This window comes from Genypterus blacodes, unplaced genomic scaffold (assembly GCF_046128005.1).
Source record: "Genypterus blacodes isolate CSIRO-AG114 ecotype Tasmania unplaced genomic scaffold, CSIRO-AGI_Gbla_v1 ptg000064l_1, whole genome shotgun sequence".
Lineage (NCBI taxonomy): Eukaryota > Metazoa > Chordata > Actinopteri > Ophidiiformes > Ophidiidae > Genypterus > Genypterus blacodes.
The window spans coordinates 2,583,878-2,608,225 of NW_027466876.1; the positions used below are offsets into that span (position 1 = coordinate 2,583,878).

At 42.6% G+C, this 24,348-nt stretch overlaps 4 protein-coding genes across 4 annotated transcripts; 3 read left to right on the forward strand and 1 right to left on the reverse strand.

The window, feature by feature from the left end:
* Positions 1-714: 714 nt before the first annotated feature.
* On the reverse strand, positions 715-2,146 carry LOC143004124 (fatty acid-binding protein, brain). Its single transcript, XM_076155019.1, has 4 exons — positions 2,074-2,146; positions 1,716-1,888; positions 1,370-1,471; positions 715-765 (listed from the first exon to the last, which is right to left on the reverse strand). The coding sequence occupies exons 1-4, from the start codon at positions 2,144-2,146 to the stop codon at positions 715-717; spliced, it is 399 nt and encodes a 132-aa protein (XP_076011134.1).
* A 4,694-nt stretch (positions 2,147-6,840) lies between these two features.
* crip2l (cysteine-rich protein 2-like) lies at positions 6,841-11,379 on the forward strand. Its single transcript, XM_076155061.1, has 8 exons — positions 6,841-6,883; positions 8,973-9,067; positions 9,863-9,920; positions 10,012-10,143; positions 10,442-10,510; positions 10,654-10,748; positions 10,866-10,923; positions 11,315-11,379. The coding sequence occupies exons 1-8, from the start codon at positions 6,841-6,843 to the stop codon at positions 11,377-11,379; spliced, it is 615 nt and encodes a 204-aa protein (XP_076011176.1).
* A 1,321-nt stretch (positions 11,380-12,700) lies between these two features.
* Positions 12,701-16,278, forward strand: LOC143004161 (uncharacterized). The gene is made up of 2 exons (XM_076155067.1): positions 12,701-13,346; positions 14,556-16,278. The coding sequence occupies exons 1-2, from the start codon at positions 12,984-12,986 to the stop codon at positions 15,012-15,014; spliced, it is 822 nt and encodes a 273-aa protein (XP_076011182.1). The 5' UTR covers positions 12,701-12,983; the 3' UTR covers positions 15,015-16,278.
* Positions 16,279-16,891: 613 nt separating this feature from the next.
* On the forward strand, positions 16,892-23,982 carry btbd9 (BTB (POZ) domain containing 9). The gene is made up of 11 exons (XM_076154894.1): positions 16,892-17,026; positions 18,476-18,683; positions 19,866-20,229; positions 20,455-20,722; positions 20,845-21,064; positions 21,210-21,329; positions 22,261-22,370; positions 22,466-22,655; positions 22,746-22,853; positions 22,973-23,051; positions 23,181-23,982. The coding sequence occupies exons 2-11, from the start codon at positions 18,499-18,501 to the stop codon at positions 23,439-23,441; spliced, it is 1,905 nt and encodes a 634-aa protein (XP_076011009.1). The 5' UTR covers positions 16,892-17,026; positions 18,476-18,498; the 3' UTR covers positions 23,442-23,982.
* The last annotated feature ends 366 nt before the right edge of the window (positions 23,983-24,348 follow it).

Genomic DNA, 24,348 nt, shown 5'->3' on the forward strand with positions numbered 1-24,348 from the left:
CTTTTATAGGGATATCAGTTAGGTTGAAGATATGCTGAGTCACTTCCTTTGTAAGGACACATATACAGTATAGATCATCGTGTAACATTCACCACATTGTCTAACAGGCCCATCGCCTAAAGAAACAAATTATGTGTTTAACAGAGACAACAGGCAAATAATTGGAAGCCTAAAAATCTGATTAAGCCCTAATCAGGAGGCAATCACAGCCAAACTGTTAATGACGGCCTCATTATCTCAGCAGGTGTCAAAGCTTTGGTATGAAAGGATTTGATTTTGGATTTTAGTGAACCGACTCAGGCAGAATGTGTGTATTTCAGCCTGAGATAGGGAAACGCCTTTGTGCCACTAGAGAAATTATATTTGATTTTAGTTTATTGCTTCCCAGAGAAATAATATAGACATCAGAGGTCAGGGTTTTATTATTGTTTCACATCAGCAGGTTGAATCTTGTTTTTCTTATCAGAATAATAACTCAATGTCAGGAAAGGGACAAAATTTTATTTCGTTTTTTATTTCATGTTCAAACAGGTTTACAAAGACGATCCATCCATCATGACAGAAATGTATTTCATATTTAAAAAAAAAAATCTTACAAAACATGTGCTGCTTGTAGGCTGAACATGTCGAGGAGGATGAAGTGCAAACGAGAGCAGACAGTCAATAATTATAAAATCAACACTTGTTGGCCAGTTTGGGAGGCTGTCAGACCACTCATGCCTTCTCGTAGGTGCGCACTGCATGGATGTCGTCAAAGGTCAAATTCTGCAGAGGACAGAGGACAGAGCACAGATGAGACTGCAGCCTGTAAAACCACACAGCTATGCCAACACTTCCACCATTTATCAGTTATAAAAAACACTTTCTACAGCTAAAAACTATAAATCTATAACAATGATTTAATCTGTATGAGGTACAGAATTATGGAAAAAAGAATAAAACTCCAACTCCAACAACCAAGCGACCAGAAATCCAAATTAAAGCTGCACATTCATCTCTTGCAGCATAAAAAGAAGTAGAGATTCTGCACATAGGAAAGAGTATAATGAGAGTAATGCAGACGACGAGCTGACCACGGGTTGTGAGCTCGTTTCCAATAATGGCTGCACATCAATCTGCATGTCAGGACAGAATGCACAGAGGAGCCATTTAATATCCTCCGTATAGGACACAGACCACTTTACATCTACAATGTCATAACCTAAGTAATCCTATATCCTCCTCGGTCGTTCTTTCCATCTTTACAATCTGCTAACTGAAAGTGTCCCGGATGCAGATTTCTCTCTCTACTGTCTATCGTCTTTTACAATGGTCATTGTTAGAGTAACATGGTGTAGTTGTAAAGAAATCTTATTAGAACCAGTATTACCATGACCATCTTGCCGTCCTTGATTTCTCTGACAAACTTGGTCTCTTTGCCGTCCCACTTCTGGACTTGGACCAAGTTGTCGCCATCCAGGGTCACTGTGGTCTGAACAAAGAAAAAGTCAGGCGGAAAATTAATCCATTAAGGTGCTGCCAAATGTCTGTCATTGCGTGGGGCCTCACACATAACACAGATCCATTATTATACATGAATGAATCCACAACTTTGTTCAGATTTTAGATAAAGAGTGAAATTCTTCAATTGTCTACTGCACACTCAGGGACACAATGGTGGTCTCTTGAGAGTTATTGTGCATTTTCTTTGTGGAATCATGCACAGGTTAACTTACTTTGCAGTTCCTGTCGTCCGCAGTGGTCTCGTCAAACTCCTCTCCCAGCTTGAAGGAGATCTCTGTGTTCTTGAAGGTGCTCTGGGTGCGGACCACCACCTTGTCGCCCTCGTGGCTGATGATGACCGTCGGTTTGGTCACATTTCCAACCTGCCGAGTGGCAAAGCCCACACCTAACGGAGAACAGGGGTAATAGGACAGTTACCAACCTGGTCTCCACTTGCGTATTTCACAGCATGACATCAGTTCTACATGCAATTATCGGAAGGGCTCTACACAACCTGTTCTACAATAAAAGCAATAAATCAAATTAAATAAAGACAAACTTTCTTTTTATCTAGATGGAGTTGGAACTCACCTAGAGCTTTCATATACTCATCGAAATTGTCACTGTCCACCAGTTTCCAAGTTGCACAGAATGCGTCGACCATGGTGAAGGTTTGAGAGAGGCAAAGTAATCTCCAAAGAACACTGAGCAAGCTGCACACTTTGGAAGTTTTCCCCCCTGTGTTATTATTCTGCTCCTTATTAATATGCATGTGTTTGGGTGGGGCCACGTCTCCTATTGGCTCAGGAGATTTTCTCTGGATCGGGATTGGATATCAAAATTGGGTCATGGTCTTAGAGACCCTTAGCAGAGAGAAAAAATGCTGGATTAGCCCATTTGAATGCCTAATGATGTAATTACTCTCGTTCACGGGTGTCACAGGGTTTTGGTATTGTAGGCGTTAGTCATATCTCAGCCTAAGAGCTCACATGCAGATTTTGGAATGAAAAGTAAGAGTCATTTTACTTTAAAACCCTCAAAACCAAAAAATCCTGTGATGATATATAAAACCAACATTCCCCATCAAATGATATTTTGTCAGCAGTCATGTCACGTATGCATTTCAATACTTGAATTAAGTACAGGAAAAGTACTGATACCAACATAGAATTCTACGCTATTACTGTACGATATACAAATGTGTAAAACCGACACAAAATGGCCCCTGTTGTGAAATCCTGAAATAACTTTTAGATAAATAAGGATTTTTTCATCCATCATTAAGAATTCTTCTCAGACAGCAGACGGATTCATCTCATGTTTGATTTAAAGCTAGAATCTTTACATTCACTTTGAACTAGTCCCTCATGAGATATGAAGATTTGGAAAGAAGGATCGGGAGAAGAACAAAAGGAGGAATGATAAAAGGAAGTATCGGAGGAGGGAAGGAGGGAAGCAACGATGGCAAGAAGTAAGGAAAGAAGGGAGGAGGGAGGGAGCGGAGAAGGGACAGAATGACAATAGTGAAGAAGAAGAAGATGAAAAATAAAGTCTTGCTAGTCATCATACATTTATCTTGTGTTTATTGTCACATTTAAATACGCAAACGTACTTGTAAGTTGTACCAAATGTACCTCAAACCTGCATAGAGACAGGACATAAGCAGATTATGCAATGAAGCAGAATCAGTGTGTTTGACAGCCCTTTGTCCTTAACTGCATTAACCCCCCCGTCCCCCGCCCCTCCCCTCCACACAACCGCAGATTCTTCATGCTCAACACACACAGTAATTAGTCTGTGTGTATGAGTGTGTGCGTGTGTAAAATTGAGTCATTTCTGCTCATTAGTGGACAGAACCCCTTATTTTAAACTGTAACTCTAATAATGGATAATTATGTGAATTTGAACTATGTGAACTATGTGAATTTTTACAATAACCTTGAAAACCGCTTAAAATTCCAGTAAGTAACTGAAAACTTTTTTAATTTGATCGTGATATAAAGGACAAAGATTTTTGCCAGCTTGAATTATTGTTTATTTAAAGCAAACAGTACCTAATCTTGCAAATCAAAGGAGATCTGAGGCACGACATTTAGTCACTGTATGTCAATTCTGTATCGTGTACATTTTCTTGAAGAAAGTCCTAATTTTATACTAGAATCTGATCAAATCAAATCATCATCGTCATAGTGTATTCTACACACACACACACCCGTAAATAACTGTTGCTCTAATCTGTGTGATACTGCTATAATGTAATTCTGACAACAAACTGTGCTTTTTTAAACAAAGAACAGAATACAATGCCAGTTTATGCAGCTAAACATGTTTGATTTGACTTCATCTCTGTCCTCCATCCACACACTGCAGCCATGATACTGCACTGTTGCTGTACTGTAACATCTGAAAGTCATGAGCTAAATCTGATGTGAGGTGACAGTGAGTGTACAGTAACGACTGGAACATGCTGTGAAAGATCTCTGGCGCCTCCCTGTGGTCAGGAATGAAAACAGGCTGATACTCAATTTGAGATATAGGATGGAGAAATGGAGTCAACGGAATCAAAGAGCCTGAAGTCCTGATCCTATTGTGTGTGTGTGTGTGTGTGTGTGTGTGTGTGTGTGTGTGTGCAATATATACATACTGTATGTGTGCATGTACCATATCTAATGGTCCTGATATCTCCGCCCTTATCTCTTGTGCCTCTGTCACGTCCAAAGCTGCTACTGAGGGCCGTTAAAATAGGAACGACTATGACAGCAATGCAGCAGCTGATAATCAGACAGTCTGAGCTACTGTGCTGTAATCTACACGCTGACAGAGACACACACAGACAAGCGCGTGGGGAATTAAAACATCATGAGCCCGAGCTGAAGGGAATCCTAGCAGTCTCAAATAACTAAATATTTAAGCAAATGGCGCAGTGATGTGTTTTTGATGTGGTTGTGCGGCAAAAGAACAAACTCATGAACAATCAACATTCATGGTGAAGAAGACTGTAAATGAAAGCTATGGAAAGCAGAGAAGGACACACAGAAACATGCTACACATCATGGAGATGTTCATCAAACGGCACTGCGGATACAAACCTCAGCTTTAGCTTGATTCTCACATGATGAGGGGCAGAATGAAGTCCAACGGAAAGGATGAGCAGAATGGAAAAACCTTTTAGGCAGATATGGGAAAGAAGCAACCCCCCCAACACACACCCACATACACACATGCACGTACTCCCCGACTCCCTCCCCATCAACCTCTCCTTGTCGACATCAGTGCCAAACTCACAGACAGACGCAATCTGGAGGTGTTTATTTTAAGATTGGTGCATTCCCAGGACCCTGGTTTGCTCCAGACCAAGTTCACTAACCGGAGAGAAAACCAATCCATTTATGTGTGTTTATCTTATCCAAACAATATAACGCACATGACAGTCCAGAAGGGGTTACTAAAAAGCTACTGTAATGGAGGGAAGGGAGAATTTATGCCAGAACTAAATTATACAAGCTTCTGTTTCTGCTCTTTACTTGTGACTTCATTAGCGAGATATTAGGATGCATGGGGAAATTCTGTCATAACCAAACTGATCAGTAAGTAAAGGGTCTGGATCTGTATCCCATCATGCACTGGCAGTTGAGTGAGGAAGCACCTGTGGAGCCAACTGGACTCTCCATCCAATCCACTTGACTTGCAAGTGACCGACTGTGAAAGTGGATGCAGGGGATCGAAGAATATCAAACAAAACTTAACTCAGAAGACAGTGAATGACATGAATATACTGTACATCACAGAAGAGAGGTCCTGGGTTTGAATCCAGTAGCTAACTAAAGATAAAAGAGGTCAGATAAGATGGAAAAAGAGTTTCTTTATCTTTGTGTGTGTGTGTTTGTGTGTGCATGGGTCTGCCTACAGCCTTCAATTAAGAGCATCAGTTGCTGCGTAAACAGGATTTCCCTTTTAAGAGACATTTTATTCTGAATTCCGGCTCAAAGGGCATCAAATGTCAGCTGTTCCAGTATCTCAGTGCCAAGAATGTACAGAACATTACTGACGGGAGTTGCAGAGCTTCACTTAACATTCCCGGTAAAGAGCTGCGCCGTCAGGGAGCGTAACCTAACAACCACACAGGGGAAACAAACAGGCTGAGGCTGCTGATCGCTGGGACGCTGGGAGCTGACATTGCTAGGATTCAGGATTAATAATTTTTCCAAAACAGGCAACAACAAATATTGACACATATTACAATCTACACACACTGGACACACACTGGAAGATTATCGAGAAATATTGTATTAATGTTACACATAGGACCCCTTAACATTCCCTTCAGAGGCCGTGTAGCCTGATAGCACTGTAGCACCGGAGGGAAGGTTAAGAGGTCACCGAAACAATATAGTGCATCCTCTGGGGATCACAAATCGCCTGAATACTCCAAATCTTAGTCCCATGTGGCTGGACTCTGTACTACTGCTCTGCGTATATTTACCATACTTTAATTTGAGCTCTTTGACTGTATTTTCTGTATGTTTGTAATAATAAGTCACAGGAATAACTGTGAGCCTTACAACTGTAATAATTGATGTATTTTTGAAGTTGTAAAAATAGCTGAGCTCGAAAGGACTGAATGAATAAGATAATGAAATGTAACATTATTGATGTTGCCTTTCAAGTCGGTCAAAAGAAATTGATGAATTTAAGGTAATTTACTGCATTTCTGGACGATTTGAAGACAATATAAAGCCAGATGTTCTTTATTTGCTATTATTGGAGTGTGTGTGTGTGTGTATGTGTGTGTGTGTGTTTGTTTGTTTGTGTGTGTCCGTCAATCAAACGAGCACCATTTTGATTCCATGCCTTATTTGCATTATCATATTAGTAGTGGGACAAGAACGGAATCACGTATGATGTCACGATTGTTAATGACATCACTGACATCACCTACACACGCACACACGCGCCCACACACGTACACACACACACTCACACACACACACACACACACACACACACACACACACACACACACACACACACACACACACACACACACACACACGACATCATGATGACAGTAGAAACCTCCTCTACCGGTGAGATGAAAGTGAGGCGAGTCTGCATTACGTCATCCGGGGGCGCGGCCATGTAAAGGAGAGAAAATACGTGAAGGGAGGATGCGAGCGACCTCATCACCATCATCCAAGGTGTGTCTGCGCTGCTGGAGCCCCAGACAGACAGAGGGACAGCCGGGCAGACGGGCAGACAGACGGACAGTCAGACAGTCAGACAGACAGACAGACAGAAAGGCTGCCGGGAGACCGACTGACACATTTTCTCTGCGTTACCGCCCGGATTACTCTGAACATGGCGTCAAAATGTCCCAAATGCGACAAAACGGTGTATTTCGGTGAGCTGAGCGCATGTTTTCTGTGAATCTTTGCTGTATAACGAGAATTTAACCCAGACTGACATGTGATTATAAATGGATGGGTGTGTTATTCTTATTTCTTCTTCCTTTGTGTGTTTTCTATGAGGGGATGTGTTTCAGATTTATTCCATGCCAGCTGCAGAATACTGTGCACTGTGTATCTCACCACAGAACTACAAACTCCACTCATATTCAGAAATATTGTAGGAATATTAAGAGTTAATCTCACACTTTATGGTAAATTCAAGATTGTTTTTTTCCCCCATGACTGCAGGGTAATCTCATGAGTTTTGTGTTAATGTTATTTTAAAATAGGGAGATTGGGATTAAACCATATGCAATTTAATGGAAATGAGAAATGGACTGAAAAATAAACTTGTATGTCCAATATGTTTCCAACCTGCAGGACCACTGGAGACTAAAAACCAAACCCTGCAGTCCAAACTCATTACTGAGCACCTCTGCCGGAAATTACAAGAATATTGAAGTGGAATATTACAGTCCCTGTGGGTGTAATATTCACATGATCTCATAAGTCATCCATTGATCTTAGCTTAAGTCTGCACTGCCTTCATCTTCCTCCATTTCTGTCCTTTTACGACAACTGGCATGGATGTGAAGTAAGAATGACTGTCTCATTCTGAAATGTCAGTCATCAGCCGGTGATTCAGACTCAAACTGGGAGCCAGACACACTCCTACCTCCTCAGGCGCAGCGCACGGTGTAATGGGTTTACTATCTTTGGATAAGATTAGGGCGAGCTGTTAACAGGCCTAAACTGCTGCTTGTTTATCATCAGTGGCTTTAGCTGTGTGTTATCCCTCCTGCTTTGCTTTAAAATGACGCCTGTGCATGTCAAAAAACACATAATAATGATTTATAGTGTATTGCTGTGTTGTTGATTCATCCACAGTTTACATGAAAAACACAAAGCTATCATTTTACCAGAGTGTGTGTTTGTTTGGCCATGCATCTTTTTTAATTTTGTTGCAATGCCACATGGAGCAGTAAATAATTAATTGATCCCACATGTGTCCTATGGATTGGTTTTCTTCTTGTTCTTTTGCCGTCATTTCTCTGGAGAGTATCGGCAGCTGCAGGGACGGGCGGGCCAAACCCCCACACAGCGCTTCCACCAAAGCCACTCTCCTCTTCCTCTGCCTGCTGAAGCTGGATTTTTTCACAGATATGCAGCGTCAATAGTTTCAATACAATAACGGTGCTGCAAAGTTGTTCATTTATTCTAAAATGTGATGACCAATTTGAATTTAAGAGCACAAATCCTAATGAATCAGTGAGCAGTGAGCTGAATCAGTGATCTCTTCAGGTTCAGGAGTTAATTACATACATGATGAATTCACATTTATCCACTAATACATGCTTAAGTTACTTGGAGTCAATGGAGTCATGTGATCATTCTAAACTATAAACCATAAACTATAAACCATAAGAGCCTCTTAATGTCGTCATTCATTTATTATCTAGATTGTGAAGCTTGCTGTTGTGCTGCTGTCAGTGGGTGCATCATTGAATGGATCTTCACTAAGGATCTACACACATTTGATTCATTCACCCACACACAGCAGCTCAACAGCTTTCTAAACTTATGATGAATCTTATTCTCCAGTGGCTACGGGGTTAGGAATCATTTTGTTGTCATTTGGTTCATACAAACGCACACAATCACCATCCACCTGTCACATGTCACAGAGACATGCTGGCCACTGAGTCTAAACAGGAAGTGTCACTCTGTATCTGCTGGGATATTCTGGGAGGTGAGCAGATAAACGTCTATCCCTCTGTCCTCTATCCTCTGTCTGTCTCTCTGTCCTTTCTGCAGAAGTATCACATAGGGTGAGTCTTAGATATGAGGATGGTCTCTGTTGATAACCAGCTAATCGCTCTCTGTAAACGCACATACATGCTTTGTGTGGCCTGGAGTTCCCCATCCTACTGTTGTTTATGCTTTTAGATGTAGTGCAGTCACCTTTATTGGATATGTGTGTGTTTGTGAAGTGATTACAGCCCCATAAACTTAAATACAATTCTTGATTTCTGTCCCCCATAGCGGAGAAAGTGTCGTCTTTAGGCAAAGACTGGCACAAGTTCTGTCTGAAATGTGAGCGCTGCAGTAAGACCTTGAACCCAGGCGGCCATGCTGAGGTAAGGAGAACTCAAGCTGCCTTATCAGTGATTTTCTTTTTAATCATGCATTGTCTTTTTACAAGACATTGCGCATACAATTATAGGATATTTTGGAGATAATTTTTTATACAGAAAGAGGGGGAAAAGGAGAGAGAGAGATAGAGAGAAAGAAGGAAGGTTGTATTATCGTCAATATTGTTGTTGTTAAACTTTATATGTAGACCCTGAGGTAGAATCCCACTTAGTGGTGTCTTGAACTTTAGCAGGTCTTCCCACATGAGTTGAGGGGGAGGGGGAGGGAAGTTTTGGAAATTGCTGCAGGCAAAGTGTCTGATTTGGAAGTACTTAAATAATTGGTTAATTATATTATAGCAGGTGGTCTATATTGAGTTGACAGATTGGAGAAGCTGTAAAGCTGCCGTCGGAGTAAAGGTCAAGGAAACATTGTTTGCCTCCGTGATGCTTTCATGCACTGTCATTATTTTTTGTCCGAGAGTGACGCATCAGGCTGGGAATTGTGTTTTGTTTGTAGAGAAGTAGCACCAAAAATGCTGAAAAGAAACAATGAAATGTACATAAGCAGAAAAAAATATCTATTTAAAGAAATTCATTTGGTGCATTTATTTGTTGCTGATACTTTTAAATCTGTATAATTCCTGCATGAGAAAATTATTAGATGATAAACAATCTTCAAACAAATACAAAAATGCCTCTAACTGATCATTCCAGCTGTAATTCAGACCAGTGAAAACAAACTGCAGTGCATTTTCACCCTGAGACAATAGATGAATGGATGCCTCTGTGTTTTCCCAGCATGATGGGACGCCGTACTGCCACAAGCCCTGTTATGCTGCCCTCTTTGGACCAAAAGGTGCAGTAGTTTCCTTCCTCTTTAGACTTCAAGACTGTCTAGTATTCACACACAAGCAGGTTCTCACATGTGACACTTGTGTGTGTTTTAGGGGTGAACATTGGCGGAGCGGGCTCCTATGTGTATGATGCACCTGTCAACGAAGCCCCCGCTGCTGTTACCATGGAAACAGATGCCAAACCAGAAGAGGAGAAAAAAGCTCCTCCTCGGGGCCCTGTGAAGGGTGAGAAATGGGACAACCAGAAATAGAAAATTGTGCAATGTCTAATGTTGGCAAGAGATATGTCATGAGTAGGGTGAAGCATTACAGAAAGAGGCAGTGGAACGGACTTACTTGAGTTTGGGTTTCAGGATTGAAACAAAGGATCTCCCAATAACTGCCATTTTGAGGTGCAATGTGAGTCTTTGGTTTGCTGAACAGTTTGTATGTCTGAGTTTAAAGCTGATCATATTTTTCACTGCCAATTAAATGGAAATTATTCTGCTAAAATTCTTTATTTTTAAATTTGTTTATTCTATAGCTGCAAGCTTTACATCTTTCTCTGGAGGACCCAACGTCTGCCCCAGATGCAACAAGACAGTGTACTTCGGTAAGGAGATCGGTGTCTTAATATCTCTGTGTGTAACTATAGGAGTGCTGGAGTGTGAATACGGTGGCTCGTTACCTTGGTGACAGAAAAATGGTGTGTGTATCTGTGCGTGCGTGTGCGTGTGTGTGTGTGCATGTGTGTAGCTGAGAAGGTGTCTTCTCTGGGAAAGAACTGGCACCGGCCCTGCCTGCGCTGTGAGAGATGCCAGAAGACTCTGGCCGCTGGAAGCCATGCAGAGGTGAGAGAAACATGCACAATATACAGCACTCATCTATGGTTTCTGCTGGTTTCTGAAAACTACATTTCATGACACATACAATTCCATATAAGAGGAATCGTGTATTTTGTGTTACAGCATGATGGACAGCCGTATTGCCACAAACCATGCTACGCTGTCCTGTTTGGACCCAAAGGTATGAAGACACTCTGTGCAGTAAAGTGGGTTGGGCACTAGGATGTGCTATTGCCCCTTTTAAAAGGGGGCAGGGGGTCACCCACCAAATTACTCTCTAGGCATTTCAAATGTGCCAGTTTGTACAACTCTGATTGGCCAAAACAGAATTACATGAACCCATTAAATTAATTAGCATTATCCACATTTTTAATTACTCGTTCCTTGATTTTCATTAACGACAACAATGTTAATTAGAAGGCACTGATGTAGCTCATCTCCCGTGTCCCACTTAGCACCAGTCAGCATTTTCAGCATAGCATTGGTCTATTTAAAAGCACGTTGAATCCAGTTTAATGCTTTTATTACCGTTGAATGCTTTCATTATATAAACTATCTCTGCTCTCTCTCAGGTGTTAACACTGGCGGTGTAGGGAGCTACATCTATGATGAGCCCAGCGCTGAGGCACAGCCCTGAACATCTCGAGGATCAGCCTCAGCTTCTTTCGGGGTCTTCTTCCTTGTCAGAATTCGCTTTTGGTGTTTTCTATTATATGTCTGCATCCAGGTCTGGGTTAACACTCGTCCTGTAGCTCTTTGATAGTCTCTTTTATTGCCTTCTACTGTTGAAGTGAAACATGATGTGCTATATTGACAGGGGGGATAATTATATGTTTATGTTGTATTTATATATTGGTTATATATCTATTTTTTGTACTGAAGCAAACCTTTAATATGTCCTATGTGAGGTATAAATTTGCCTTTCCGTTTTGTTTTGGTTCTCTTTGCCAAATAATTAGCTGTTATCTAACAGATCAAGGTATGCCTGTGTATATCACTTGTGATTTTTCTCACACTTGTGCACTTAAAAGATGTTCTGTAGGAACGATTACTACACACCAGTTAATTGTCAGTATTTCTTAACCATGATGGTGCAGACATGGCTAATATACACTACACAAATATACACTTCAATGAATGTTATGTAGGCTAGGCTCTTTTATGGAGAAAAAGGTGGCCGACTGCTCCACATTTTCTACATTAAAAAAATATGAAATATCAAACCTTCTGTTCAAACTCATTATAGTAGTATAGTATGTGTGTTTCTTGATTTGAAATGCGGATGCATCTCAATGCAGTAGCAAAGCTCGTCAATGATTATTTACGGTTATAATATCCCTGTAAGATCCCTCAACAACAACAATAATAATCATAATGGTTATTTTATTATACTTTCACCATTTATATTTCACAAGAAAATAGAATAAATTATCCTGAACTACTAAAATCTGGAACAAAATTTGTTTTGTTTTACGTACCTTAACTCTGAGCTCCTCCCACAAAATGTGATACGTCACGTGGTAGACTGCGTTGTTTTTTTTCCCCCAAAAGTGAAAAGTGTTCTCAGGTTTCATGTAAGGATTGTAGTACGGTTGTGTCTTGCCAAGAACAGTAGCGGGGTTCTTAACAATGCGACAGGGGTAGACATTATCAGAAATTATATTGCCGTTTTATACAAAAAAGAAAGAGAAACGACATTTCGTTGTCACGTGATAACAATTGACCAATCACAACCCCGCTGTCGAATCACGTGAAAAAAAATAGCCCGACGGGATTATTGGAAACAGGGCCCGGAAAAGGAAACAAGTCAAGTTTGCAAAAATAAGAAAGAAACATACAAGAGTTTTCCTATCAAACGAATGCACGTATTTCACAATGACTACTACGCGCCTGTTAGGCATTTTATTTCGAAAGGCTATAGCGGAACCTATATATTTAATGTGCTATGTTTTTATCCTACTTCTTCTGTTGAGTTGATGAGTTTGGTAGTTCCGGTGCGCCATCTCGGGATTCTGTCGGTGCAGAATTGATAGGCAGGAACAATTAAGGTCCCTCTGAAACATTACTATATCACGCCTCACTCGTTAACAAGTCTTATCTGCGTGAGGGCAACTTGGATAATAGAGGTTATTATCAACCCTCGGAAAAAAGGTTAGTTACATTGTTAGCTAAATTAGCACTAGTTAGCTAACAAAGGATACAAAACTTGTCCGCGCAGTCATTTGTTTATGTATTCGCCAAATGAGAGAAATGTTGGACGGTTCTCCGGATCGTAGCGACGAAGTCAACATCGGCAACGTCGAAAACAACAACCCGATATCGTTGATATCGAACGGTGATGGGGTGAAAATAGGAAACAAGCCGAGGCAGGCGATGCTGAAGAAAGGAGGGCGAAAACTGCGGTCGACTGCTCCGTGTCCTCAGCGGCCCCTGCATCACCAGAAAGCCCAGAGAAGCAGCCCCATCAGCCGCCTCGCCGACCACAACAACAATGTCTCAGCTTCAGTCGGCACCAAACCCTCAGCTCCGCCCGTTACTGGGCTGGCTGTTGGGTCACAGACGGTGCCACCTCTCCATCATCTCAAATCAGGAACCAAGAAAGAGGTATGTTCCATTTTTCGTCGACAACCATGAACACGTCTTGTTTATGTCACCTCTCATACCTGCTGTATGCTTTGATCAGTTTGATGCTGTTTTTTTGTGGTTTACGCTACACATTTAATGTACAGGGGTTTTAAACATCACTCTGGAGCTTAGTGGTTTTCTTATTTTTAAACAGAAGTACACTTTGAGGGGTTGAGGTGGACGTAAGCGCAGTTAAATCTCGTGTTGTGCGGAAGGCGTTGTGATGTGGCGCAGTTACTAATTCGTGTTGTGATGAATCGAAAGTAGACATGTCATAAACAACTCTCTTCCTGCTGCTTCCACTGGTTGCTGTTTGTTTTTTTTAAAGATCTCCTTCGTAAATCTCCATGTGGCTCGTGGTCTGCAGGTCTGGTGTTGTGTTTAATATGACATTTTGAGTTGTTTTGTTTGTTTCTATTCGTCGCCTTGTCGTTACTCGCAACGCCTGGGATACAATTACTTTAGCAGCTATCGGTTCTCAAGTTCTGTATCAACCTGCATAGATCAGACAATGCTTTTTCGATTAGAGCTTGAAATATACTGCATTTGATCGATTCGATTAATCGAACAGCTGAGGGACATAACAACAGTAAACAACCCTGCCTAAGATTCCTTGGGACAGTCTTGGGACATGGGATTATTATTACCAAACTTTGTGACCACAGAAACGAAATATACAGTACATATTATTCATATTGATTAAACTGTTGATGCATCAACATATCCTCATACTTTCTGTGTCAGATGACATTGGCCTTTCTTGTACCTCTGTTTAATCCCACTGGAAGTTCCTATTGCACACCAGGCCATTAGTGAAGAGCGAATCTCTTTTGGAATTGCCTCTCCCAAGGAATCTTCCTTTTTTCCTTGTACATTAAGGTTTTCTCTGGAGTTTTTCCCTTGTCTTCCTAGAAAGCTTTGGGCTGGGTCGGGAATTTTCCTGATGTTGGGGCTCTGTAAAGCCACATTGTATGTGATATTGGGCCATACACGTAAACTTGACTTGACTAAAATCAGCATCAGTATTGCTTAAATGTTTTTGCTGCTGTTATTTGCTCTTATGTTAATTTATTTCCCCCCACTTTATCACTTGTGTCATAGTGATAATATGATTTTATTAGTAGAAGTCCAAGAATTATTATACTTATGAAGTGGTTGGGTTAATAGTTGTTATTCCTTGTTTCCTAGCTGCTGAAATCCAAAGGAGGCAGATTGGAGCGAGGGGCTGTGCAGCCAGGAAGCCAGCCTGCGGGCAACCTGGCCAGACACGATCAAATGCCCCAAAATGTTAACCCCCGAAGCCACAGGGGCAAGCAGAGCCAAGCAGCTGGACTTTCTCACAACACAAGGAAGAAAGATTGCACCAGTCAGACCAAGCCAGCACTCCGAGAGCAGAAGAGACCCCTCCACGCATCCGACAACGTCAAGATAGTGAATGTACCTCTTGCTGAAGCTGTGCCTGAAGACCTCAAAGACGGTGAGAAGGTCTACGCTGGAGCTAAGTTCAGTGAGCCACCCTCGCCAAGTGTCTTACCCAAACCGCCCAGTCACTGGGTCGGTGAAAATGAGCTTCACCACAGCAGCCAAAGTCCAGAGCAAATGACTGTTCACTTAAAGTCACTGCTAAAGGTTCAACATACATCATGACCTTGATCCGGATTTAAATCATGGAGCTAAATGATATGACATCTGGCCAACATCAAATGCCAGCAATTGGAAAGTATTGGTATTAGTATTGAGGTAAATGGATTTGAGCTTTCAACACGTTGCAGTACAATGTAGGGAGTTTTTATTAACTGTATTACAATTTCCCATCCGTGCAAAAGAGGAAACGTTGCCTGCATTTGTAAACATTTTGGAGATTCCCCTTGTTGCTGGACTACGACATACCTTGTTGATGGCAAATATTCTCTGCCTCTTGATAGGCAGAGGAAAGAGAATTTATGTGTTTTTGTTATCATCAAAAAGCAAATTAACCGTGTTGTTTCTCAACAGTGAACATAGGAAAGGGTGTAATATATTGAGGTTGTGTCCAGCAACAACAAAACCAGTGTCTCCAGCACATGTTTACATTATGCAAAATGACAAAGGCACTTTCTTTGTGAAAAGGCAGCCTTGATTTTATAAAGGTTTGTGTAAATGTACATAATATATTGTAAACATATATGTGTATATTTTTCCTTATTGTTTTAACTGAGATTCTAGTTTTGTTACTGAGGCTTAATCAAGAAGTCCCCCAAGAACTGAGGCACTTTGTTACAGTTCCATCAGTGTGCGGTATGTTTGATGTAAGGAAGACTCTTCTTCTTCCTCCGCTGACTTTTAATAGGCGACTGCATAACACTGAATTGCACTGAAAACAAAACGGGGAAGCACGGTTGTGTAAGATGGCTCGATAATGGACAGAGTTGATGGCCACGAAACCGAAGTCGTCACAACACATTCGGCTGGCAGCTGAAGGGATTTTCCCGTCCTCGATCATGTATCCAGCCAGCGGTGAGCCCTGAGGGAGGGGAAAACGGGGACTGTGAAGCCAGAGAGGCTGCTGTAGCCTCAATGTACCCAAGAGAAGACGACAATGTGAAAAGTCTCACAATCAAGAAGTCTGTATGATGAGCACTGCCGCTGCAGGACGCCAGCCTCAAGACAAAGCTCCTTTTCCTTTTAACTTTGTCGCACTGACCTGATCACTGTCTGTACATTATTTTTTTAAGGGGATTTTGCTGACATCTTTGTCTCACACGGCTCTTTAGTTTTTCATGTCATTTCTCCGAAGCACGTAAATGTTTACCAAGACTGACACAGACAACCTTGTGTTTAAATATTGTGTTTTTTAAATGGTTTCTATGGATGCAGGCAGCTGCTGGATTTCGTCTCTTGACCTCTGTGATGTCACAAATGGAAAATTGTGTTACTGTAGCAAAAACGACCCATTTATTGCAGTGTTTTAAAATGATTTCATTCCACTTATTGAATGTCACGTTTAACAACACACTCCTATGCCAAAATTTGTGGAGAAAAAAAGTATATTTTATGAAGTATTTCATATCAAATTGAGAATTAAAAATTGATTACCCCTACTATGTTGCCTGTTTGTTTACTGGCCAAAATGAGTGAGCATATACTGAATACAGTGTGTTTGTCGACTCGACGTATGATCTTAACAATGACACAGATTATTTTACTTCTGAGGGCACAGTTTGGGAATAAACCTGTTTTATACGAAGTGCCTCTGATAGCAAAGACTTCAGATGAGGAGCTTGATTATGGTGAGAACCTACAAAAGACCCACAAAATGAAGCGGGACTCCATTGTTATACACAGCAACATTTATGTCTGGACATTCGGGTGCAAAGACAAAACGTGAGGTGTAATTGTATTTTAAAAGAAGAATTTGTACTTAGCATTAAGGACAATATAAAAATATATATAATACTATTATGACATACTTAATTCTAGATGGTGATGCCTTTTATTCTGAAAAACGCTGTTATTCGAACCGGAAGAACATATCTTGACCCGGTTTCATCTTCCGGTTATATGATGTCGGAGGAATTATCAATTCCATAGTAGACTTGGATCGTCGGCAGTGATTTAAACGATATTGCATTTATAAACCCATCCTCATAGAAACACACGGACTGCATGAGCGCTCCTAGGTGAGTGGACGTTTGTAAAGCGGGGAAGCGTAAAGGTTACGGGGCTTCGAGCTAAGCTATCGCGTCCCAGTGTCAAATGTCCGCCAGTCCTCCAACTGTAAACAAGACGGAGAGAGGTCTGCAGGCTCGCTCGCAGTCTTCTCCTTGGTTGTCACCTTCAGCTGCTTTAATGTGTGTTTTTTGCCATCTACAAGAATTACCTTTGTACCTAAACGCTGCCGAATTGCTTCACGGTGGATTTCGCGACAGTCTCGCTAGCATTTAGCATTAGCAACATGCCTAACAAGTGAGCATATTCTCATATCTGATGCCTCTAGTCTGTGTTTATGAGGGAACTCACAAGGGAATATTTATTTATTATGTATGTACATGATGTGTTATAGTTGTAGACTGCATTTGTAGCTTCTGGCTAATCTATGTACTTAATTGTGCTACCGTTTGCTGTATTAATGACTAAAACATGAATACAGTAAGGGCTCTGTTCACTTAAGTCTGGTATTTGACTTAGCGAGTAAATGATAATCTATTGGCACGCCTGGCTTTCTCTTTAGCACAGGTATGTCAGGTCTTGGTTCTAACACTCGCAGATGAGACTAGGTCACTAACACTTACATGTTTATTTCGAAAACATAAAATTACAAAGTCAAATGTACGTTCAGATGGTGAGGAAATGTGTTAATTCCAATGTCCCTTACAACAGTATCAGACTCTAAAGCCACTTAAATAAAAGATAGTGATGCCATCCAATGAACTACTAAAGTTATAACAATGTCACATTTATACCATAGCTCCCTCTGTGGCTCTTACTCTCGACCACTAGTTGTTTAGGAGGCAGTTACTAAATTCCAACATCAAGAGCCAAGCTACCTCTTCTACCCATGAACTAATAAACTCAGAAGTTAGACTTAAAATTCTCAAATCCGGCCTCTGGCAATCCTTCTGCTCCAATGAGGCCCGGTAATGTTTCAGCTACTCTTCCTTAATTCCACCGTTGTTTGTCATCGTGGTTCGGTTTGTAGCGATTGTAGCTTGTGCCTTCTCGCTACAACACCCTACACTCTCTTATTTTGTAGGGTAGTTTGAACACCACCGTCCATTAGTAGGCTTGTCCATCTCTAGTGAATCCTTGTCTTTCATAGTGTTGCAACAACCAACCAGAGACGTTGCATATGCACACAAAGCTTTAAACGTCTAAAGGAGCTGCTGCAACAGGCGGCAACTACAACTGTGCCATCTTAAATATCTTTAACGACAAACAACGCTGAGGTCATCCAATAAACAAAGTTACAACAATGATGTCACATTTATATAGTAATAAATACCAATCACCCAATTCATCTGTGACACTTCTTACCTTCAAATCCGGTGGCCATCTGTGCAGTTAAAGCTTTTGCCAGCTTAATCCTTGTTTAGGTAAATGCCTGTGTTTTATCTTCTCCAATGTGTCAGATGTAACTCTGGTAGCGTCGACCATGAGTAACAGTCATCCTCTTCGTCCGCTGGCCTCCGTGTCCGAGATCGACCACATCCACCTGCTGTCGGAACAGCTGGGGGCCCTGGTGCCGGGTGAGGAGTACAGCGATGTCACCTTCATCGTGGAGGGAAAGCGCTTCCCGGCACACCGAGTCATCCTGGCAGCCCGCTGTCACTATTTCAGGTGAGCACACTGAACCCTTTGGCCAACTACATCACAACACCGTGAAAACTAGATGAGATGCAACTTTCAAAGATGATGGGCTGTACCATACATCTACAATTTGGATTTATTATTTTACACATACATCAAAAAGTGATGAGTTGATTCTGTAAACCGAACCAGTCAATGCTCTCCAATTTTCAGCATTTTTCCCATCGACCAATTATGCATCCTAATGTCAAATAAATAAGAGAACATTTATGTTTGTAGTAGTGCAATACATTAACCATCAATGTGGCATGTGAATTGAAGGTGTCAATGAAAACTAAATCAGGTCTAAGGGATCTAAATTGCACAAATTGTTATTAAGCAGGAATAGGTGTGGGTTTAATATCTATTTACAGACAGTGCAGGCTAAAATACACTAGAAGCCAATTTCTCCTTTACAATATTTCACTACATGTTTACAGTCGCTTAGACAAACTCATTAAACTATGCAATAATTAGGAGCAGTGTATATGATAGTTACTTTTCCCCCTCACGCTGGCTTCTCAGCCCTGCCGTCACCCCAGCAGCCTCTTATTGTACATGAAGTAGTGTTAACATTAAGTCATTGTTACCTGATCTTTGTGGATATTTAGCTTGAGCCGATCTCCCTTTGTGTTGCCCAGCTTGCCAGCAGTGGTCGCTTCTTTGTAATGATGCAGAGCAGAGGATTCTCTGGAGTGGAGCTTTACACAAGCGCTGACATCATTCATATGACATCATGAGCGATGTGAACAACTGTGACCTCATGATGTCATTGTGAACAACTGTGACCTCATGATGACAACAACTGTCACCTCATGATGACATCATGTGACCCCCACAATGACATCATGAATGATGTCATTCATGATGTCATTGTAAGGGTGCAGGTGTGGTTCTGTTCATGATGTCGTTAGCAATGCAAGGGTGATGATGTCATTCTCAACTGTGACTTGCTGGGCTGCTTCTATTCATGTCCTCCAGTACTATCATTTTGGAATAGAAATAAAAGATAAGATAAAAATGAAAATGAATGACAAGCGCTCTGAGTAAAGGCTGGATCCCAACAAAGTTTCTGGCACATACACACACTCCCAGTTATTCAGACGCAGTCATGATCACAGAAAAAAAGGAAGCAGACATATTTCATCTCTGTTATCGTTTTGATTCTGTAAGGGCTCTTCTGTACGGCGGAATGAAGGAGTCCCAGCCACAGGCCGAGGTGTCTCTGGAGGAAACGCGCCCCGAGGCTTTCTCCATGTTGCTGAACTATCTGTACACGGGCCGAGCCAGCCTCAGCCCCGCCCGGGAAGAGGTGCTGCTGGACTTCCTGGGACTGGCTCACCGCTACGGGCTCCAGCCCCTGGAGGACTCCACCTCCGAGTTCCTCCGCACCATCCTGCACACCAACAACGTCTGCCTGGTGTTTGACGTGGCCAGCCTGTACTCTCTGAGCGCGCTCAGTGCAGCATGCTGCGCCTTCATGGACAGACATGCTCCTGAAGTGTTGAATTCTGACGGCTTCCTCACACTCTCTAAGGTAAACTGTGGTTTCGATGGCAGAAATCCTAGGTAAATAAGAAGTCCACGTATGTAGAATTCAAGCAACAAAGCTGATTCAAAGCCTCAACTGTCAGTGATGAGGTTGTGATACAGTGACCTCTAGTGGCAATTATATGATGTGCACAAACCAGACCACATGCATACAGTGAATAAAGAAATATCAGGACAGCTCACCCAGTCCTTCTCTGTCCTCTGTGTGTAGGCTGCACTGCTGACCATGGTCAGGCGGGACTCCTTTGCTGCGAGTGAGAAGGAGATCTTCCAGGCTCTGTGCCGCTGGTGCCAGCAGCACGGGGAGAGTGCCGACACCCACGACGTGATGGCCGCCATCCGGCTGCCGCTCATGAGCCTGACGGAGATGCTGAACGTGGTGCGACCGTCTGGCCTGCTGAGCCCCGATGACCTGCTGGACGCCATCAAGACCCGGTCCGAGAGTCGCGACATGGACCTCAACTACCGCGGCATGCTGAGTCAGTGACTCCCTACCATTCCTTATTTGTCTGTCTAATCATCAACCTTATTACAGCATCATGACAGTTTGATACTGAACCCTTGCACGCTCTCACTGGCACGTCCACTTGTTGGATTTCAGTCCAGGAGGAGAACATCGCGACCATGAAGTACGGCGCTCAGGTGGTGAAGGGGGAGCTGAAGTCGGCGCTGCTGGACGGAGACACCCAGAACTACGACCTGGACCACGGCTTCTCCAGACACCCCATCGAGGAGGACGGGCGGGCCGGGATCCAGGTCAAACTGGGCCAGTCGTCCATAGTCAACCACATCCGCCTCCTGCTGTGGGACAGAGACAGCCGGTGAGACAGACATACACTTTAAAACGAAATACAAACCGGAGGACCTTTTATTCAAAATAATAGATTCTAAGATACGATTATAGATTTGGACCTTGTATGCTGAACCTGAGTTTGCGTCCTTCTTCTCCTCCTTGGATATCTTAAGGTCCTATTCCTACTACATTGAAGTATCCATGGATGAGCTGGACTGGGTGCGCGTCGTTGACCATTCCAAGCACCTCTGCCGCTCCTGGCAGAATCTCTACTTCACGCCCCGGGTTTGCAGGTAAACCTTATTTGTCTTTGGCACAGGTAAAGCTGTTTTAAACAAAAAAAAAAAGCTTTTTTGTTTGTTTGCATGTTCCCACTTCCCAAGCAAACCAGAGCTTGTAAATCAACATCACATGAGCTCTCAGTGTTTGGTTAACTCGTCATCCCGCCTGGCAAGTGATTTCACAAGGATGAGTCAAAATACATCCAGTTCCACTCCCTGTAATTATTGCGGCACACGATCGACTTTATGTTGCTCTTTGCCATAATTTGCCAGAACTCCGTTTGTCATAACAATTACAACTTGTTTTGAGATTACCTGTGAAGTAAACTGGAGAGCCACATTGTCTTTGGCCTTTGTTTTGACATTTTGCTTCATCCGACAACAACTAAGAGGAAAGTGTGTGTGTGTGTGTGTGTGTGTGTGTGTGTGTGTGTGTGTGTGTGTGTGTGTGTGTGTTATATACACATGCAAACACATCTCTGAACACACAGCCCTTAAGACATTTAACTAATCATTACTGGAAAAGTTACAACAAATATTTTACATTATTTTTCAATTCTTAGGGAAATGCACTTTTTCTTAAACTCTTTGAATGGCACATCAGTGTCATCTGTGTTGACATGAAAGAAAAGAGGCAATAACATCAGATAAGCAATAATTAAACTGGAAGAGGAATATCAGAAGAGAGTAGGAATAGAAAAATAAATAAAATAAACGATCTTCCCCTCAGGCTTGGATTTAAATACATCTCTATTCATGAGTCCTAATGTTTTTCCTGAAAAACAGCCTAAACCTTAATTATGCTGGAGTTCGCCTTTGATACTGATACACGCTCACTATCGTGCAGCTGTTAATGAAATGATGGAATAAGATGCAGGGTCATTTGCACTATGGGTACGTGGTTAGTACGGCTGCAGATCTGACGGCGCCGTTTGTGTCTCAGGTACGTTCGCATTGTGGGGACGCACAACACGGTCAACAAGGTCTTCCACCTCGTGGCTTTCGAATGTATGTTCACCAACCGCCCGTTTACCCTGGAAGGCGGCCTTGTGGGTAAGTGCCAGAGGCACATTGACGTTTGGTACGCGCTGACGGTTCCGAATTAGTCGTACCAACGCTGTAACTTCTCCTTCCCCTGACGTCCGCAGTGCCCTCTGAGAACGTGGCAACCGTCGCAGCGTGCGCCAGCGTCATCGAGGGCGTGAGCCGTAGCAGGAATGCCTTGCTCAACGGCGACACTCGCAACTACGATTGGGACTCGGGCTACACCTGCCATCAGCTGGGCTCCGGCGCCATCGTCATCCAGCTGGCCCAGCCCTTCACCGTGGGATCGCTAAGGTACAGCTGGTCGCATCAGTGCCATCATCAGTTATGACGGTTATTCATCCTGGGTCTGATGTTCCACTTGGTCACGTGTTCACTGCTCAGGTTGCTGCTGTGGGACTGTGACGAGCGCTCTTACAGTTATTACATTGAAGTCTCCACCAACCAGCAGCAATGGACAAAGGTGGTCGATCGCACCCGGGTGGCATGTCGGTGAGGCTCGCTCCTATGCAGTACAGTTTACTTTTTGCTTAAGTTTTAGTACAAATCAGGGGTTTCAAGAATGGATGGAGCTTGGGTTTGATATTGTTTTGCCGCCTGTTCCTCTGCAGATCTTGGCAGACCCTGAAGTTTGATAAGCACCCTGCCTCTTTCATCCGAATTGTGGGGACTCACAACACCGCTAACGAGGTGAGAACAGTTCACTACGGACATCAAGGCTCCGTTTCATCTTTTAACACCAAGAAAGCAAACCTCTGCTAGGTCCGAATGTTTCTCTCTTAACTTGCCGCCTGGTGTCCGCCGGCTCTCTGTTTGCAGGTGTTCCACTGCGTTCACTTTGAGTGTCCTGCCCAGCTGGAGACAGAGGTGAGCGAAGGCAGCCCGCAGCAGGGATCCTCCGATTCCGTGGCTGTCGCCCAGCAGCAGCGACCCCAGCGACCCTCGCGCACACACAGCCTGCAACCCATGCAACCCATGCAGCCCATGCAGCCCATGCAGCCCATGCAGCCCATGCAGCCCATCCCGCAGCCCTCCTCGCCCTCTCCCTCCTCGCCCTCTTCCTCACAGAGCCACCACTAAGAGAACCCCACGTCCTTATTGAAGGTGTTAGGAGGCAAAACCTCACAATGCCATTTTGCACAGCCGTCATCATCGAGACTGCACTGCTACAGGCTGCTAAAGGCGATCGACTCATTGTAATAAAACCATGGTCTTTGTTTTAAAGTCATGAATACAACAATAGATACTGGCATAACAATTCAGTAGCAGCAGCATTTAGGGCTCCAGTCTTCCCAGTGTTGAATGGAAATCAGAAGTTAGGAGATTTATTGGCCCGCAGTTCTGTGACAATACTGTTTAGCTGTGAGTGTCGGTTCTATCCCATCAAGGCAGATTTCACATGGTGTCCAAAGATGAGGCAAAAAAAGTCAAATGTGATTATACCGCCAAAAAGCAGCAGAAAATGAAGGGATTTGTTTCAAAATGTGATATGTGGGGGGGGGGGTGCTTCACCAGTTTATATATCAGATAGACACGGATTTTATCATCAAACAAGCTATTTTTTTAGAGAATGGTGAATGAAAATGACACCGCTAACTTTCATACCACCAAGCTATCGAAATATTTTTAAAAAGGTCAGATATCTCAGTTTGGAGCAAAATTTGTCCAAACGTTTGCCAAAGCTGTGTGGCTAAATGCATTCTGTCACATTTGTATGCAAATTGCACTTAATCCAATTATGCATTTGCATTTTAGGTAATAACTATTGGATGTGTGTTGATAAGCCAAAACCCAAATCTGTGCTCCTCACCCGCTGTGGCGTTTAAAAAAAATATTGTATGCCTTAAAAAAGAGATGGTGAATTTGGTGTCTTAATTTAGTCCTATCAAGCACTTGAATATCATAGCACAAATGATTGGGGAAATTTATAGGCATATATATCTGGAAATTGGGGCTTATAAGTGTGGACCAAATTATTTATGCACTG